Source organism: Dendrobium catenatum, unplaced genomic scaffold, assembly GCF_001605985.2.
Source record: "Dendrobium catenatum unplaced genomic scaffold, ASM160598v2 fragScaff_scaffold_72, whole genome shotgun sequence".
Taxonomy (NCBI): Eukaryota; Viridiplantae; Streptophyta; class Magnoliopsida; order Asparagales; family Orchidaceae; genus Dendrobium; species Dendrobium catenatum.
Genome location: NW_021318534.1, coordinates 1,109,792 through 1,126,438, shown reverse-complemented (window position 1 = coordinate 1,126,438; position 16,647 = coordinate 1,109,792). Strand labels below are relative to the sequence as shown.

Here is a 16,647-nt window from a genome sequence, read left to right as displayed (position 1 = left end):
TCAAAATATTCTTGTGCTTTAAAAATCCAAGTTTCTATATTTGTCCCATTAAAACGGAAGTTTAATTTTCATGGTTCTAAGAAAAGAAAAGTTCGTAGGAGATGGAGGTGGGTGATAGAAGAGATTTGGTTATCCGATCCCGTAATGCCAGTCGAAGATCGAGAATCTTGATGGGGTGAGGGGTGAGGTTGTTGAGTGCGTATGGTGTCAAGGCGTTTATCAACCAATTCCATGAAAGCATGGAATTGTTGGTAGAAGAGTCAATGGATGCAAATTTGAGATTAGCTTGTTGGAGTGATTTTTGGATTTCCGAAAATTGAAATTATTGGTCGGTTTGCTTGGTCCATAAGGCTTCTGCTAAATCAGCATTTTTCATAGTGTGAAATTGATGGAGGAAGAGAAAAAGATAGTGCCCATATGGTTTTTGAAAACAAGACCTTGCGATTGTGAAAAGAGAGGAAAACTAGTAGAAAATATATATTAGGAAAAGAAACAAGAAAATAAAAATTAACGAAAAGAAAAACAGAGAAACTAATGTTAGTTTAGCAGTGATGAACTAAGCGGGAAGTGCCCATTCAACTGCCAAAAAATAAAGATCTGAGTTGTTGGTCCGTTGAAACAGGTTGCTAATGGAAGGGGAAATCCAAACAACTGCAATAAGTTGTTTCTTGTCAAAATACTGTAGGGATTGTGGCTGGAATCTAGGGTTGTTGTTTCTTGAAAACAACGGTTGCAATCCATATCAGAAACAGCAACTATAATAGGTGGATTGTTGTTGTTCTTGAAGGTTTTGGACTGAGAAGAAGGGGATGGAGACAGCGGCTGGAAAGAAGTATGAGCAGAACCGAAGAGTTGTGCCCAATCTTGTGGAAGAAGTGTGTTTGGAATGTTGTTGATGCTCAGCTAATTGGAGGCTACGAATAGATGGTGAAAAGCTGCAGTTGACTGGAAGAAGGTGCGCCTGGAAGGCTGCGGCTAATTGGAGGCTAGAAAGCTGATGTAGGCAAGGGGAGGGGGGGGGGGGGTCAAATCAAATCCTAAATTTGGTGGACTTTGGGTTGCTTGTTGCCTCTCGTTTGGGGCCTTGGCTGCTTCGGTTTTGAGCTGATTTTTTTGAGAACTAAGTGGTTCTAGCTCATAAATGTTGAGCTGTGACTTCAGCTCATTATATTGGTTAGGTCTCCTACTTTTTAGCTCATTATGAAGAGTGAATGTGGTTCTTCTCCCCTTCTCTGTGGCCCTTCGGTTTCCCCCACTTGGCTCCTTTTTCCCGTGGCTGGTTCCTTCCCCTTTGCTGGCTGTCCGTCCAGATCCCCTTGTGGTTCCTAGGTGCTGTCCTTTTACCGAATTTGTGGTGGCTGTTTGGCTGCTGGGTTCCGTGATGTACCTGCCTGGATCCGTGGCCTTTTTCCTGATTCTTTTGCTGTGCCGTTTGGGATTTTGGTATAGTGAATGTTGGCCTTTCATTCCCTCATAAATGTGTGGATTTGAAGAGGTTTTGGGGTTGTTTGTATTCCTCTTTTATGCCTATATATCGAAGATGTTTGTGGCTGTTTTAGGTGGTGAAAAATGTTATTTTTGGAGTAAGAAAACCTGAGGGTTTCTTGGAAAAAGCTTGAGAACTTTGTTCCACTTCTTCTTCTACTTCTATGGAAATCTTGCGAGCTCTTTCCAACCTTCGTCTTGGTTTCTAATCTCTTTTTTCTATCCGCAAGTGCCACCTCACCTGTATCCTTCTTCTCAAATAAGAAATGCAACTTTAGGTGTTTGTCTTGTTAGAGTCGTTTGTAGTGTGTTTGTGTTTCTAAGTGTCTTGTAAGCATCTTTAATGCTATGTCAAAAGTTTGTAAGTCCTTTTATATGATATAAAAAGTTTGTGTTTGTTTTAATTTGTCTAGTTTTGTGAGTTCTTATCGTTTTTTATTTCTTAGAAAGGTCTTATTTTTGTGATAAAAATTTTGGGTCCCTCCCCAAATTTTTGATTGCATCAAAAGCTGGCAGCAGTGGACTGATGGACAGATGGAAAGGAGGGAAGCTGATTAGCAGAAAGAGGAGAGGGAAGGTAATGTTAGTACGACAAGAGCACCATTTGATAAGCTTCTTGAAGGATCAAGAATATTAGGCATCTTTAGAGTAGGTGTTAACTCCCAAAGAAAGAGAAGAGATATGAAAAGAAAGGAGAAACTAGATATTTTATTCCATGATCATTTTGTTTACAACTAGAGAGGTATATGTAATGATTAGATAAACCAACAAATTACACAAACCGTTCTACCTAAAACAAAATTAAAAAAAAAAAAGACTAGACTAGTGCTTTATTGCATATATGGACCCGTTAGTTATTTTACGTTGCCAAAACAATGTTGTTATTATTTAAGAGTCATGAAATATATTTATTCATTCTTCTTTGGTAAACTTTCGTAGTTGTTGGTTGTTCCGCCTTGCTTGTAGCACATTTTGCGCATTTGGATTACACATTTTTTGGAACCAATACAATATGCTGATTTCTAATTGGTCACCAATGCATGTTCAATGCCTTTTGCTGCCACATTAGCTTGGCTCTATAAGTACAAGAATCTGCACGATAACACATTTATGCTACATCCATGTCACCCGCAGTTCTTGCTAGCATAACATACTGAATCACAGTAGCATTGATGTAATAAAAAATTTGGGAGAGGGACCCAAATTTTTAATCACAAAAAATAATAGACTTACTAAATAAAAGAAAGACACAGCTATACTCAAAAGGAGAGACAACTTAGAAACTTTAGAACAAACTCTTATATTTCATATAAAAAGAACACTTACAACATAAAGAAACACAATACTAAAAGACACCTTTTATATCATAAATACTCTTACAAGACGTTTACAAAATCATAAACATAAACTCCTAAACTTGCTTTCCTAAAGAAGAAGGATACATGTGGCGTCGAACTTGCGGAAAGACGAAAGAGGTTAGAAGCCAAGACGAAGTGGAGACAAGCTCGCAAGCTTTCTCAAAGAGAGAAGGAAAGAGGGAATTTGGACAAAGCTCGCAAGCTTTTCCAAACAACAAACCCGCAGGTTTACATTTTCAAAAATCAAATCATCACTTGCTAAAACAGCCACAAACCAACTCATATTTATAGGCAAGATAAGAGAAACCAAACAGCCACGATGTCCTTTCATATTCATAATATAAATGAGGGAAATGAAAAGCCAACAGTCAACTCTAGGAAACAAAGCACCAAAGCCACGGAAAAGCCCCCCATCAGCCACGGGAAAATAGCCCAGGCGGAACCCAAAGAGGCAGCCGCAAAAGCCAAGGAGGCCCGCACGGAACCGAAGCACCAAGGCACGGGAAAGGTCACCCAGCACGGAAAACCAGCAGCCAACCGGGGAAACCAAGGGGCCAAGGCACGGGAACCCAGTAGCCATTCACGGGAACTAAAGGGTCAAGATCCACCATAATGAGTTTCAATAAACGATCTACCTTTTAGTTCAATAAATAAACTAAAAAACAACTCGTAATGAGCTAACTTCCAGCTCAAAAATTAATGAGCTAGCAAGCTCAAGTGAAGTCAAAACTAAATTTTTTTGGGTTTGATTTGACCTCCCCTTTGTCTACATCAGACTCCCCTACTTGAGAACTCCTCCCGATGAGTTAGCTTTGTTCTAAAGGCGTTGCATCAAACCAAGGCTTGAGATTGCTCACTTGACACCAAGACTCAAATGACAACATGACTCAAAACAAAACTTACATGATAACTAACATGACATCAAGACACACACGACTCATAAACCTAAGACTTCCTAACCTGTCTCTGATACCAAATTAGTGCAATCAAAAATTTGGGAGAGGACCCCAAATTTTTTATCACAAAAACAAACTTTTCTAAATAATAGAAAAGACACAAAAGGACACAAAATAGACGAATAAACTAAAAACAACAACTTTTCTTCATAATATAAAAGACTTACAAACTTAGACACTTACAAATGACTCAAACAATACAAACACCTAAAGTTGCATTTCTTTGAGAAGAATGATACAGGTGACGTCGAACTTATGGAGAGACGAAATAGGTTAGAAGCTAAGACGAAGTGGAGACAAGCTCGCAAGCTTTCTCAACGAGAGAAGGAAAGAGGGAATTTGGACAAAGCTCGCAAGCTTTTCCAAACAACAAACCCGCAGGTTTACATTTCCAAAAATCAAATTATCACCTACTAAAACAGCCACAAATCAACTCATATTTATAGGCAAGAGAAGAGAAACCAAATAGCCACAATGACCTTTCATATTCATAATATAAATGAGGGAAATGAAAAGCCAACAGTCAACTCCAGGAAACAAAACATCAGAAATTGATCTTGTAAACGTTGCTTCTTCTTCATGTACCTCTCTGTACACAAGTGCATCCATGATTGAAGTTTGTACAGTTCATACTGCAGAGGATTTGATGATTTTGATGGAATCCATCTATCCATTGAAAAAGGGTCTTCAATTTCTTCAGGCTTGCTTTCTTCGATCTTTTTGTCTTTTTCCATTTCTAAAAGTAAAGACTCAACCTAAAGAAACTTAGACTCACACAACTTGACTTGACTCACCAAGATTGACTTGACTCACAAGACTTACTTGACAAAAAAATTAGGATTTCCTAACTTGCTCTGATACCAAAATGATGTAATCAAAAATTTGGGAGAGGGACCCAAATTTTTTATCACAAAAAATAATAGACTTACTAAATAAAAGAAAGACACAACTATACTCAAAAGGAGAGACAACTTAGAAACTTTAGAACAAACTCTTACATTTCATATAAAAAGAACACTTACAACATAAAGAAACACAATACTAAAAGACACCTTTTACATCATAAAGACTCTTACAAGACGCTTACAAAATCATAAACATAAACTCCTAAACTTGCTTTCCTAAAGAAGAAGGATACAGGTGGCGTCGAACTTGCGGAGAGACGAAAGAGGTTAGAAGCCAAGACGAAGTGGAGACAAGCTCGCAAGCTTTCTCAAAGAGAGAAGGAAAGAGGGAATTTGGACAAAGCTCGCAAGCTTTTCCAAACAATAAACCCACCGCAGGTTTACATTTCCAAAAATCAAATCCTCACTTGCTAAAACAGCCACAAACCAACTCATATTTATAGGCAAGAGAAGAGAAACCAAACAGCCACAATGTCATTTCATATTCATAATATAAATGAGGAAAATGAAAAGCCAACAGTCAACTCCAGGAAACAAAGCATCAAAGCCACGAAAAAGCCCCCCATCAGCCACGGGAAAACAGCCCAGGCGGAACCCGAAGAGGCAGCCACAAAAGTCAAGGAGGCCCGCACGGAACCGAAGCACCAAGGCACGGGAAAGGCCACCCAGCACGGAAAACCAGCAACCAACCGGGGAAACCAAGGGGCCAAGGCACGGGAACCCAGCAACCATTCACGGGAACCAAAGGGTCAAGATCCACCATAATGAGTTTCAATAAATGAGCTACCTTTTAGTTCAATAAATGAACTAAAAAACAGCTCATAATGAGCTAACTTCCAGCTCAAAAATTAATGAGCTGGCAAGCTTAAGGGAAGTCAAAATCAATTTTTTTTGGTTTTGATTTGACCACCCCCCCCCCCCTTTTGTCTGCATCAAGCATCATATAGAAAACATTTTCATCATCAAACTCTCATACCGCACAAAACATGAACATAGAATGATCCAGAATGGACAACTGTTCAAATTATTCTGATTTGAAGGACTCTGGTGGTGGCTATAGGCAGCTGGAGGTGGTGTTGTTTGGCATGGGTGGTAATAGTCTGCAATGACTGTGCTGGAGGGTAATCAGGTTATCGTGGCAATGGCTGGTGGTGTCATGTTGTGGTGGAGGAAAGCAGCTAGTGGTGGGCAACAATGTGGCAACAACAGGGACGGAGGACGTAAATGAAATTGATGTTTTCCCTTTATAATGGCCAGTTGGATGTATGCGTAATTTTGTTTAGAAAGAATCAGCTGTACTGTTAAAAAAGGTTGATCTGCATATGAAGAAGCTGAGATGTGCATTCGTAACATGGTCAATAAGATGATAGGGGGAAAGTAGGAGTATAATACATAATTGGGAATGTTTTGATCATAAAACCATATGCAAGGTAAATTTTACTTTTACCTGGAGAGAAGCTATTGTTTCAGCTGCTTTGTTTCTTTCAGTTAGAAAATCAGCTATTTGTGCTTCCAGGCTTCCTACGTGCTAAAGAGAACTAGTAATAAGCAAATAAATAAAAAGGAAATATATACATAAGAAAATAAATAATATATATATATATATATATATAGCACAGATGTTAATTCAATAATAGCATAACAAATGTTCTTTAAAGAATGTTGATATGTTTGTTTGTTCAATAGTATCGTAGTCAGTAGGCTACGGTGGTCAAAAGAGCCATAGCCGGTGGGCGATAATGGTTGGAAGGGTCGTAGTCATCAGATGACGGGGGGGAGAGGGGAGCGGGGGGCAATTGATGGTCCTTGGCTCTTGGGCTGATTTGGTTCCTTGGTTTGGGCTTGGTTGTCTCGGGTTTAGCTGCCCCTTTGGTTAGTTGTTGTGTTCTTCTACTAAACTCAGCTCATTATGTTGCTATGTAGCTTAGCTACCTTTTTAGCTCATAATTGGAGTGGTCCTGGTTCTTCCCATCTCTGATGTGCCTTCGGTTTCTCTGCCTAACTCCTGTTCCGGTGGCTGGCTGTTCCTCTTCCCGTGGCTGACCGTTCTTGTTTCCCATGTGACCTTTCGGGTGCTGCTCTAGGCAAGGCCTTTTGGCCTTTTGTCTCCCTTTTTCTGGTTGGTTCAGCTGGAGGTGGTTGGGGTTGTTTGGCTTTCTCTTTTCACCTATAAATAAGGGTTGTTTTAATGCATGAATAGGATGTTATGGATGATTTTTGGAGCATGAAAACCTGAGGGTTTTTGGATATCTTGCGAGCTATGCCTCTTCGTCTTCTCCTCCTTCTATGACTTCGTCTCGGACTTCTTCTCTAATTCTTCTCTCCGCAAGTGACCACCCATTTGTATCTTTCTTCTCAATCAAGGAAAAGTTGTTTTAGATGTTTTTATGTTCTAAAATATATGAAAGTTGTAAGGTGTCGTTTTGTTTCATTTTAGTTGAGTTTGTGTTTGTTAAATTTTTTTTTTTTAAGGAAGACGCTTGTTTATATGCAATCTAGCTACCCTAGATTTTTTATTGCATCACTTATATAGCCTAACAACATTACATTCACATTCGATGTCGCATTTAATTCATTCTTTCCCCACATTTCTCCTAGTAGGCCCCTAGCTTCTGCTTAGTTTGTCCCTGAACAAAACATCATTTTGGAGGACTAGCTATCATACCAAATCTAACAACCCAACCTGTAGTATGTGAATTATTTTCCATGTTGTCCTACACATCCCATACTAGGCTAAACTTTTACTGTTAGGCAACTTTTTCAAAGGCCGCCTATCCCAAGTGTGCTCTATCACTAGAATGCTATATGGCAGAGTTCCGAAAAAATTTACTCTTTACAACCTGATATATTTGACCCTAACCCTTTTCTTATATAGCCTAGTATAGTAAGCTTTCATGCTTTTCAAATTTAGGATTAAATTAATCCTTACTCCCCATTTGGTCCTACGAATCTATCATCCTACAAATCTGACAGGAGCCACTCCATGTATGAGCCTTCGCCCTAATAATCACTCTTTGCCCTCTTTGAACCACTTTCTTTGAATTTAGGATACCACATTGAATGGGAAATAAAACAACATAATAGACGACTATTAAAATAATAATAATATTTCTAAAGAAAATAATTTTCTAAATAGCACCGAGCTATAATGATTGGTAAAACTCAATACAAAAAAATACAAACATTTTAATAAATTAAAACATTCTAAGTATGTATTTGACCATGCACAATAGTAATAATATATCCATTTAAATAATATCTAAGAATAAACTCTAATCTAACTATTAAAATAATAATTTTATAGCTAATGAGTAGAATTTGACAAAAAAAACTAATCTCTAATATAAAATTGTATGTATACATCAATCAACAAGTGACTACTTAATAGGTCAATTGGTCATTAAAAAAATTATATAAAAAAAAAAGTTCAGTTGGTCATTGCCCTTGATCTACAATAGGGAGACCATGAAAAAAAGATCCATTATGCATGTAGATTCCTGAAAGTTGTATTTGGATAGAAAATTGATGCAATAAATACTTGCCATTTAATAGCTTTCATGCATAACTTCTCAGTTTTCCTTTCTGATTCCTCGTTTTCCCTATTGGTTTTTAGTTTTCCTGCCATAAGCCTTTCGGTTTTTCTATATTGTGGTTGTTTGGTCTTTCCTATATGGTTGTTTGGTCTTCCCATGATTGGTTGTTAGTCTTCCCCATGTTGGTTTCATTTTTCCCTGTTGCTGGCTTTCCATATGCTAGCTATTTTTTCCCTATGCTACTGTCATGTTTTTCTCTGCTGCCAGCTTTCCCTATGCTGGTTGTTTTTCCCCATGTTGTTATCCCATTCTCCTTGTTGCCGGCTGTTCGGTTTCACCTTGTTGTTTTCTATACTAAGTGCATTAACTCCTCATTAAATGGGCTAACTTGAGAGGCATCTATTGGTTGTTTGGGTGGCATAATTAAATGAGCAATTTATGATCATTTCCCCCTTCTTCTCCTCTATGCATGGGCTGTTTTGTTGCTGAAAGGGATTGGTTGTTATTGTTGTTGGTGTAAGCACACTAAAACCAGTGGGTTATTTAACTTGTGAGCTATCTTCTTCTACCTTAATTTTTCTATTTCGTCTCGGTCATCTATCTAATCTTCTCTCCACGGTTTCCCTTCCACCTGTATCTTTCTTCTCAAAATATTGTAAGTGTAAGGTGTTGTTGTGCCCCGTTCGTTGGTATTTGTCGGAAGAGCGTCAACTTGAGCTGGATCATAATTTCTGTGGCGAACCACTTGTTTGATTTTTCCTTTGAGCATCATTCTCAATTTTTGTGATTTGTATGTGAGGTGACCTTACAAGATTGTTCTAAGGGAATTTTAATTTAGTTGTTTGGTTATTTTGTGTACCTTCTAATCAATTTTTTAAGTTTTGTTTCCTACTTAGTTTTCAATATTTGTGTATGTTCATGTTATATTGAAATGGAGTGTAGTCAATTGCATTTCCTAATATTCTCCTACTTGATTTAGAACCTAGATTGCATCAAAAATACAAGAATAAAGTTTAGAACAAACCATTATAAATATTAGAAAACTAGAACTTTATTATTTAACACAGCATCTTGGCAATAAGGTATACAAATTCTAAAGACAAAATTCACTTCCAAACTTTATAAACTAATCTTATTAATGTGTTATTACATAAAGCTTAAGTCAGATCATACTTGTTTCTGGCCCATTTTTTCGCCATTTAACACAACACTGAGTTCGATAATTTTTTTTTCCAAAATTAAAGCATTAAAGACATTCATGCAGACAATCGAGCAGGTGTGCCAACATGCACCAACAGAGACACATGTGAGCATGAATTGTATATGCATAATGTTAGACCGGTCCACGCGGGACCAGCCAGGGCGCGAACGAGGACTCTCCGCCTCCTGCTCTAGCCGCACGCACCGTAGGAGCTAACTGAGCATTTTAGGAAAGATTTTTGAGGAATTTGAGAGGGAATTTTGATTGTAGAGACTGTTTAGGAATCTCCTTTTTATTTGTATGCATTAAATACTTTGTTTTCCTAGGGTTATGGCATCTTGAATTTGACTGAAATTTGAGATCTCCTAGATTTAGGTTGTCTTTGGGCTCTAGCGGCATCTAGAGATTTGGGAGATATCAATCCTCCTCTCGAATAGAGGATCAATTGTATCTTGCTATTTTCCGTTTCCCTTTCATCAAATAATACAAATTATCCACTATTTTTTAGATTTCGTGCGGATTTTTATGAAGAATTCTCGCTGTTTTAAAAAAATTGATAGGAAATACTTGCGATCTACAAGTGTTTCCTATCAAATTGGTATGAGAACAAGTCTTGGGACCATTCGTGGGCCGATTTGGGCGGATTTTGGCGGCTGATTTTTGGCCGGGAAAGGAGAAAGTTGTTGTTTTTGTAATCTAAAATCCTGAATTTTTTTATCTACAAAAATCCGGGGATTGATGGCGGCCAAGAAAGTGGATGCGCTGGAAGAGAGACATGAAGGAGAGATGAGTCGAATAAAAGCAAAAGGTAGATGACCGAATTTCATCCGTGGAAGACAAGGTTTCCGATCTTCATGCAATAATGATGAAGAAGCTCATGGAAAATCAAATTAAAATGGCAGCATCCAAGATAAAGGGGTTGGTGGGAAGAGCAACAAATTTTGAATTTCGTAGGAGGGAAAACGATGTGGAGATCATGGAGGAGATTTTAAGAAGGCTCTTAGAGATGCAAACAAAAGCTTCAAGAGTGATTCTGATGGTTAACCCTAACCAAGCTTTGACTGGGATCCCCTTGGCCGAATCGAAAGGAATGGAGATCAAACAAGATGAGTTTGACGAGGGGAGTTTCTTTCATAAAGACCAACCTTTTGTGGCTCCGATAAGGGGTGGATCAGGGTTTCGGGAGGAGGGGATAACAAAGATGAAATCTTTTGGTGGAGGCGGTAGGAAGGCTGACCACTATGAGAGGTATTTTGGGCAAGGGGAGCCACTCATTTGAGGAGGGGGGCAAGAGCTATCTCTGAGGGCTCCGATAAGGGGCGGAATAGGATTATCGGGAAGGGCATTTCGTGGTGAAGGTGGTGGGGTGGCCGACTCCTATGGGAGGTCTTTTGGGCAAGGAAAGTGGACGACCGAAGGAGGGGGGTGGGCTGAACCATGGGGATCGGGTTATGTGAGCCAAAGGGAAGGAAGGTGGGATTCCCACCCACAATACATGTGGGAAATATGGAGGGATCACGACAACCGCTACACTGGAGGAGGAGGAAGCTATTGGGGTGGTAGTGATCCTAAGGTGAGGAAGTTGGGGATGCCAGTATTTAAAAGGGAGGATGTTTATGAGTGGTTGTATTGGGTGGAGATGTATCTCCTGGTGAATGGGGTAATGGAGGAGAGACTGACGGCAGCAGTCCTATGTTTGGAAGGGAAAGCTTTAGCTTGGTTCCAATGGATGATAGCATGGCAATTAATAGAGCAACTGAAAAAAGTTATCAACAGCATCCCATCTTTCCACCTTGAGGACAAGGTGGATCTTTGGGAGGGGAGTATTGTTAGACCGGTCCAGCCGGTCCATGCGGGACCAACCCAGGTGCGAACGAGGCGGACGTCTCCGCCTCCTGCTCTAGCCGCACACACCGCAGGGGCTAACGGAGCATTTTATGAAGGATTTTTGAGGGATTTGGGAGGGAAATTTGAATGTAGGGACTGTTTATGGATTTCCTTTTGATTTGTATGCATTAAATACTTTGTTTTCCTAGGGTTATGGTATCTTGAATTTGGTTGAAATTTGAGATCTTCTAGATTTAAGATTTCTTTGGGCTCTAACGACGTCTAGAAATTTGGGAGAGATCGATACTCCTCTCGAATAGAGGATCAATTGTATCTTGCTATTTTTCGTTTCCCTTTCATCAAATAATACAAATTATCAACCGTTTTTTAGATTTTGTGCAGATTTTTGTGAAGAATTCTCGCTGTTTTCAGAAGATTGATAGGAAATACTTGCGATCTACAAGTGTTTCCTATCACATAAGCACACAAGTTTTGGATCAAACTATGAATGCATATGTGTAACAATAGCAAATGAAATATGAAAGTTTATTTGGCATAGATCTCATATTAAATTCCAGGCTTCAAATTATCAATAGTCACCAAACTAATGAAAAACATAATATGGTGGCATTTGCCATACATTAATAATACCACCTGCTCTTTCTCGAAAAGAGATTGCTGCAGTCCCTCTAATGTGCTTTCCTTTGCTTCTAATGAGCGAAGCAATTCATCAACACTATCTCTAAGTCTGCAAATGGTTCACATCAATGAAATCATAAATAATTATCATCATGGCCATCATTAGCCTGATCCCAACTATTTGGGGTAGGCAAAAGGAACATAAATAAAGGAAAATCAAAAAGGGCAATAAAAATAAACCATACGAAAGATGCAGTCATGCACTTCACCAAAACAAATTAAGAACAAACATGGCTGTAATGTTACTAAGACAAGAGAAGGAAAAGAAAGAAAAGGATAGGCAAAAATTTTTATTTCAAAAAACAGATGAAAAAACTATGACACAACATTCCATAAACATGTTTTATGAAAATATAAAATTCATGGCATGAAAAATATTATGAAAACAAGAGAAACTATTTACATAAATGCATCACATTAAGTATTCCTAGTTCATCCAAGACTCATAAGGAGAATCTAACTGTTATAAGTACTATTGATCCACAAACTGATGAGACACGACTAGTGGATGAAGGTAAAACCTTAGGCTCTCAAGAGGTTCCAAGTAACGAGTTGGCAAAGAGATAATAGAAAGCAAAAACGCTGGATCTCATGCATCACACTAAAACACAAGCAAATTTTGGCCTAGCAGCACATTCTCAACATGATCAATCAACTTCCTAACATGGACAATTTATTAGAAACAATGTTTGTCGGTCACATTGAACTATGAAAGTGGCTGATAGATATCATTGCCATGATTTACAAAACAATTACTAGTGAATCGCCCCTTGACATGGAACTCTACGGGACCTTCTTATGTTTATAACATCCACACTTGCCTTGAGACTGTTATCTTCGCAATAACTCTGTTTATCCGTCCAACGAAAAATATGTAGTAGTTTCTTTTTATTATGCATTGAAAGCAACCATCCACTCACCCCTAATAACATATTATGGATTCAAAGCATTATGAAACAAGAAACAAATTACTGCCAGGCGCATTCTAGCAAATATTCATTTTTATGTTCATGTTTTTGAAAGTCCAATATGTTCCCTCAACCCTCAACTTCCGTGGGTTGGGTTCAATCATAAGATCTTTCAAATGTCCAGTGAATTTTTGATGGAATTTGCAACACATAGAGTTGAAGAAGTATAAATAGTATAAATGTCATTGTAGAGATTCAACAATTACTTGTTATTTGTTGCACGTAATTGTTGCCTCTCAACATCCATTGAACGTAATGCTTCATTTGCTTGCTGGCGAGTCCGCTCCACTTCTTGTTGTGCTGCAACTTGCTGAGATGATGTTTGTTCAGCCTTCAAAATGATATCATGAAGGCGAGCTTCTAAGTCATCTTTTTCCTAAAAATAAATTGAAAGAACATTGAGCATGATTCATGAAATATACAAAATGCGACATCATCTGAAATGAAAAAAAATGAATAACAAACTGATAGTCAAGCTTAACAAAAACAAGTGAAAAATAGCATAAACCTTTTGAAGTTCTTGAATTCGTTGTTTCGCACGCTTATGAAGCCTTCCAAATTTGGAATCTAGTTCAACATGCTTGTCATCACGTTCTTTTATTTCTCTTTCCATTAGCTGTTGAGCTACAAAAGTTAAACTACATGATGGTTTAAGACTTGACTGTTTCTCAAAAGAGCTTAAATCAATGAATTGCAAAAAATTGAATCATCAGATTAAAGAACAATTATCATACATGGAAAAATTCCCATATGAAATTACATTTTGCAAATTAGGATCAGCACAATAAACATCCATGATAAGCAGGAATATCCCAGTACTGGTAATTTTTTAATGATAATCATGAAACGGTTAGGTCTTCCTCATAATTTTGGAATCTTAGAAAAAGCTTAAGACGCCATATCTTATACTGGAACTACATTTGCATAGCTTTTTGATAGGAAATACTTGATTCCAAGTATTTCCTAATCACTTTAGCCAAAGATCTCACAGCAAACTGCTGTCCACAGCAGGAAATCAGCCAAAACAGTGGGAAAACGCGAGAAAAACGATAGAAACACGAAGTAAGAACTTGTATTTTACTAGAAGATGAAAGGACAATAGCAAAGATACAAGGATCCTCTATTCGAGAGGAGGATCTCACTCTCCCAATCTCTAGAATTCAATCTAGAGCCCTAGCCCCCAAAGAAGAACAAGAAAAACTTTCACAAAATATCTCATAACCCTAATCCCCCCTTTTCTCCCCTACTTAATGCATACAATTCAAATCTAAAACAAAAGGACCTAATTACCCTTGCTTCCCCTCCTTTTGGCTCCAAGAAACAATTCAAACTTCAAGTGGACCCCACCCCTCTCCCTTCTTCTTGTGTCCGCCGGCCCTCCTGGCGTAGACGAACAAAGCCGGCCCAAGGGGCTGGGCCGGCTGGACCGGTCTAACATTACCGCCCTCCTAAAGAACCCTCCCAAAGAGTCACCTTATCCTCAAGGTGGAATGTGAAAAACTGAAGCTTTACCCTCCCGTATGGCTCCCATGTGGAATCATAGTCAGGTAGGTTCTTCCATTTAATCAACATCTCCTTGGGCTCTCCCTCTCCCTATCGTACCCCTTGAAGCTCTAGTAGTTCCAAATTCACCTCTAAATCCTCTGTCAGCGGCCCTGGTAAAATGAACTGGATGCATGATCCCCCACAACTCTCCTCAACTATGATATGTGTAACACAGGGTGTATGGAAAACGGTCGAGGGTAACTTCAAGCAATAGACCACTGCTTCAATCCTCTCCAACACCTCATATGGGCCAAAGTACCTCGAGGCTAGTTTTTCATTCCTTCTATTGGCTACTATCCTCTGTCTGTAGGGTCACAGCTTTAAAAATACCCTATCCCCAATGACAAACTGGATGTCATTCATATGTCAATCCACCTGCTTCTTCATAATTTGTTGAGCCCTTAGTAGATGTTTTTTTAACTCCTCCAACACCTTGCCCTTTCCTCCAGGTACTGCTCTGCTGAAGATACTGGTGTGCGACTCTGCCCAAAATGTACCAAATGTGGAGGGTCTCTCCCGTACAGCACTTTGAAAGGAGTCATCTGGGAGGCTAAGGGGTATGAAGTGTTATACCAGTATTTTGCCCATGTCAGCCACTTTTTCCATGCCCTAGGTGTTTTGGAGCAAAACACCATTAGTATGTCTCCAAGAGTTCACTACTTATGAGTTATGTCTACTCGTCTGTCTGGGGTGTTAAGTGGGGCTCCTCTTCAACATTGTCCCTTGTAGCCTGAACAGTTCCCTCCAAAAATGACTGAGGAACACCTTGTATTTATCAGATAATATAGACTTTGGTATCTCATGTAGCATGTCAACCTCCTGATAAATGCGGTCACTACTGTCAGGATGTCGTAGGGGATGAAGTGAGCGTACTTACTCAACCTATCAACTACCACCAGAGTCATAGTGAACCCTTCTGATCGAGGTAACCCATCAATAAAGTCCATGGTGACCTCCTCCCACACCCTGTTAGGTAGGGCAAATTATTAGGTCCGGTCACCGGACCTAAAAATAGGTTCGGACATCCAATTAAAACTTGCCACATCACCTGTGCTTTGACTGCGCTTTGACTACAATTTGACTGCGCTTTAACTGCACTTTAATTGCGCTTTGCCTGCGCTTTACCTGCGCTTTTGATGCGCTTAATTTAAAATAATATTTTATTAATATCTGAACCTATCTCCGCGTTCGGTGACTGGATGTAATAATTTGTCGTTATGTATAGCTAGGGGTTGAAGTAACCCCCTAGGAACCATGGCAATGTACTTATTCTGCTGGCACACCTCACATCTAGCCACCATCTCTTTCACATTCTTATACATCCCCTTCCAATACAGTTTTGATATTAATCTCATGTATGTCTTCTGCACACCAGAGTGACCTCCAACAGTGCTCCCGTGGAATTCTTACACCAGTTGTGGGACATAAACTAAGGTCCTACGCATCACAAACCTCCCCTGGTAAAACAATCTCTCCCCCTCTAGTAAGTATCCTGGGTAACTGTTCTCATCCTTCAGAATATGCTCTAATTTTTCACAACTCCTCATCCTGCATACTCTCATCCTTGATAGCCCCTCAATCCAGCATTAGTGGTATCGACATAGCCAACTCTTGGAGCTCCCCCATGCACCTGGACAAGGCATCCACCACCTTGTTCTCTAATCCTGGCTTATAATGAATCTCAAAATCATTGTCTAATAGCTTTGACAACCATCTCTGATACTCAATCATCATCCCTTGCTCCAACATGAACTTTAAGCTCCTCTGGTCCATCCTAATAATGAAATGTTGACCCAACAAGCATGATCGTCACTTCTGAATGGCTACCACAATAGCCATCAATTCCCTCTCATAGACTGACTTCAACCTAGCTCAGGCTGTCAACACTTGGCTGAAGTAGACTATGGGTCTGTGATTCTGCATGAGCACGGCCCCCAACCCATATCCTGATGCATCCGTCTCCACCACAACAATCTAACTAAAATATGATAGGGCCAAAACCGGTGTTGTGGTCATGACTTTCTTCAGTCTCTCAAAGGCTCATGTAGCTGCATCTCCCCACAAGAAGTTATCCTTCTTTAGTTACTTAGTTAATGGCCAATTTATGGTGTTATATCCTCTCACAAATTTCCTATAGTACCCCGTTAAGAACGTGGTGGTCATCCTGTAC

The 16,647-nt window shown here is 39.2% G+C and overlaps 1 protein-coding gene across 1 annotated transcript in view; it reads right to left on the bottom strand.

Moving 5' to 3' along the window:
* Window positions 1–16,647, bottom strand: part of LOC110108491 (protein GRIP) — a 57,072-nt gene that overhangs the window by 36,550 nt on the left and 3,875 nt on the right. Inside the window, exons 3-6 of the mRNA XM_028695664.1 lie at window positions 13,441–13,556; window positions 13,139–13,308; window positions 11,917–12,013; window positions 6,152–6,232 (exon numbers count right to left, since the gene is read on the bottom strand). Of these exons, the coding sequence (XP_028551497.1) occupies window positions 6,152–6,232; window positions 11,917–12,013; window positions 13,139–13,308; window positions 13,441–13,556 (464 nt within the window). The remainder of the gene's footprint in view (window positions 1–6,151; window positions 6,233–11,916; window positions 12,014–13,138; window positions 13,309–13,440; window positions 13,557–16,647) is intronic.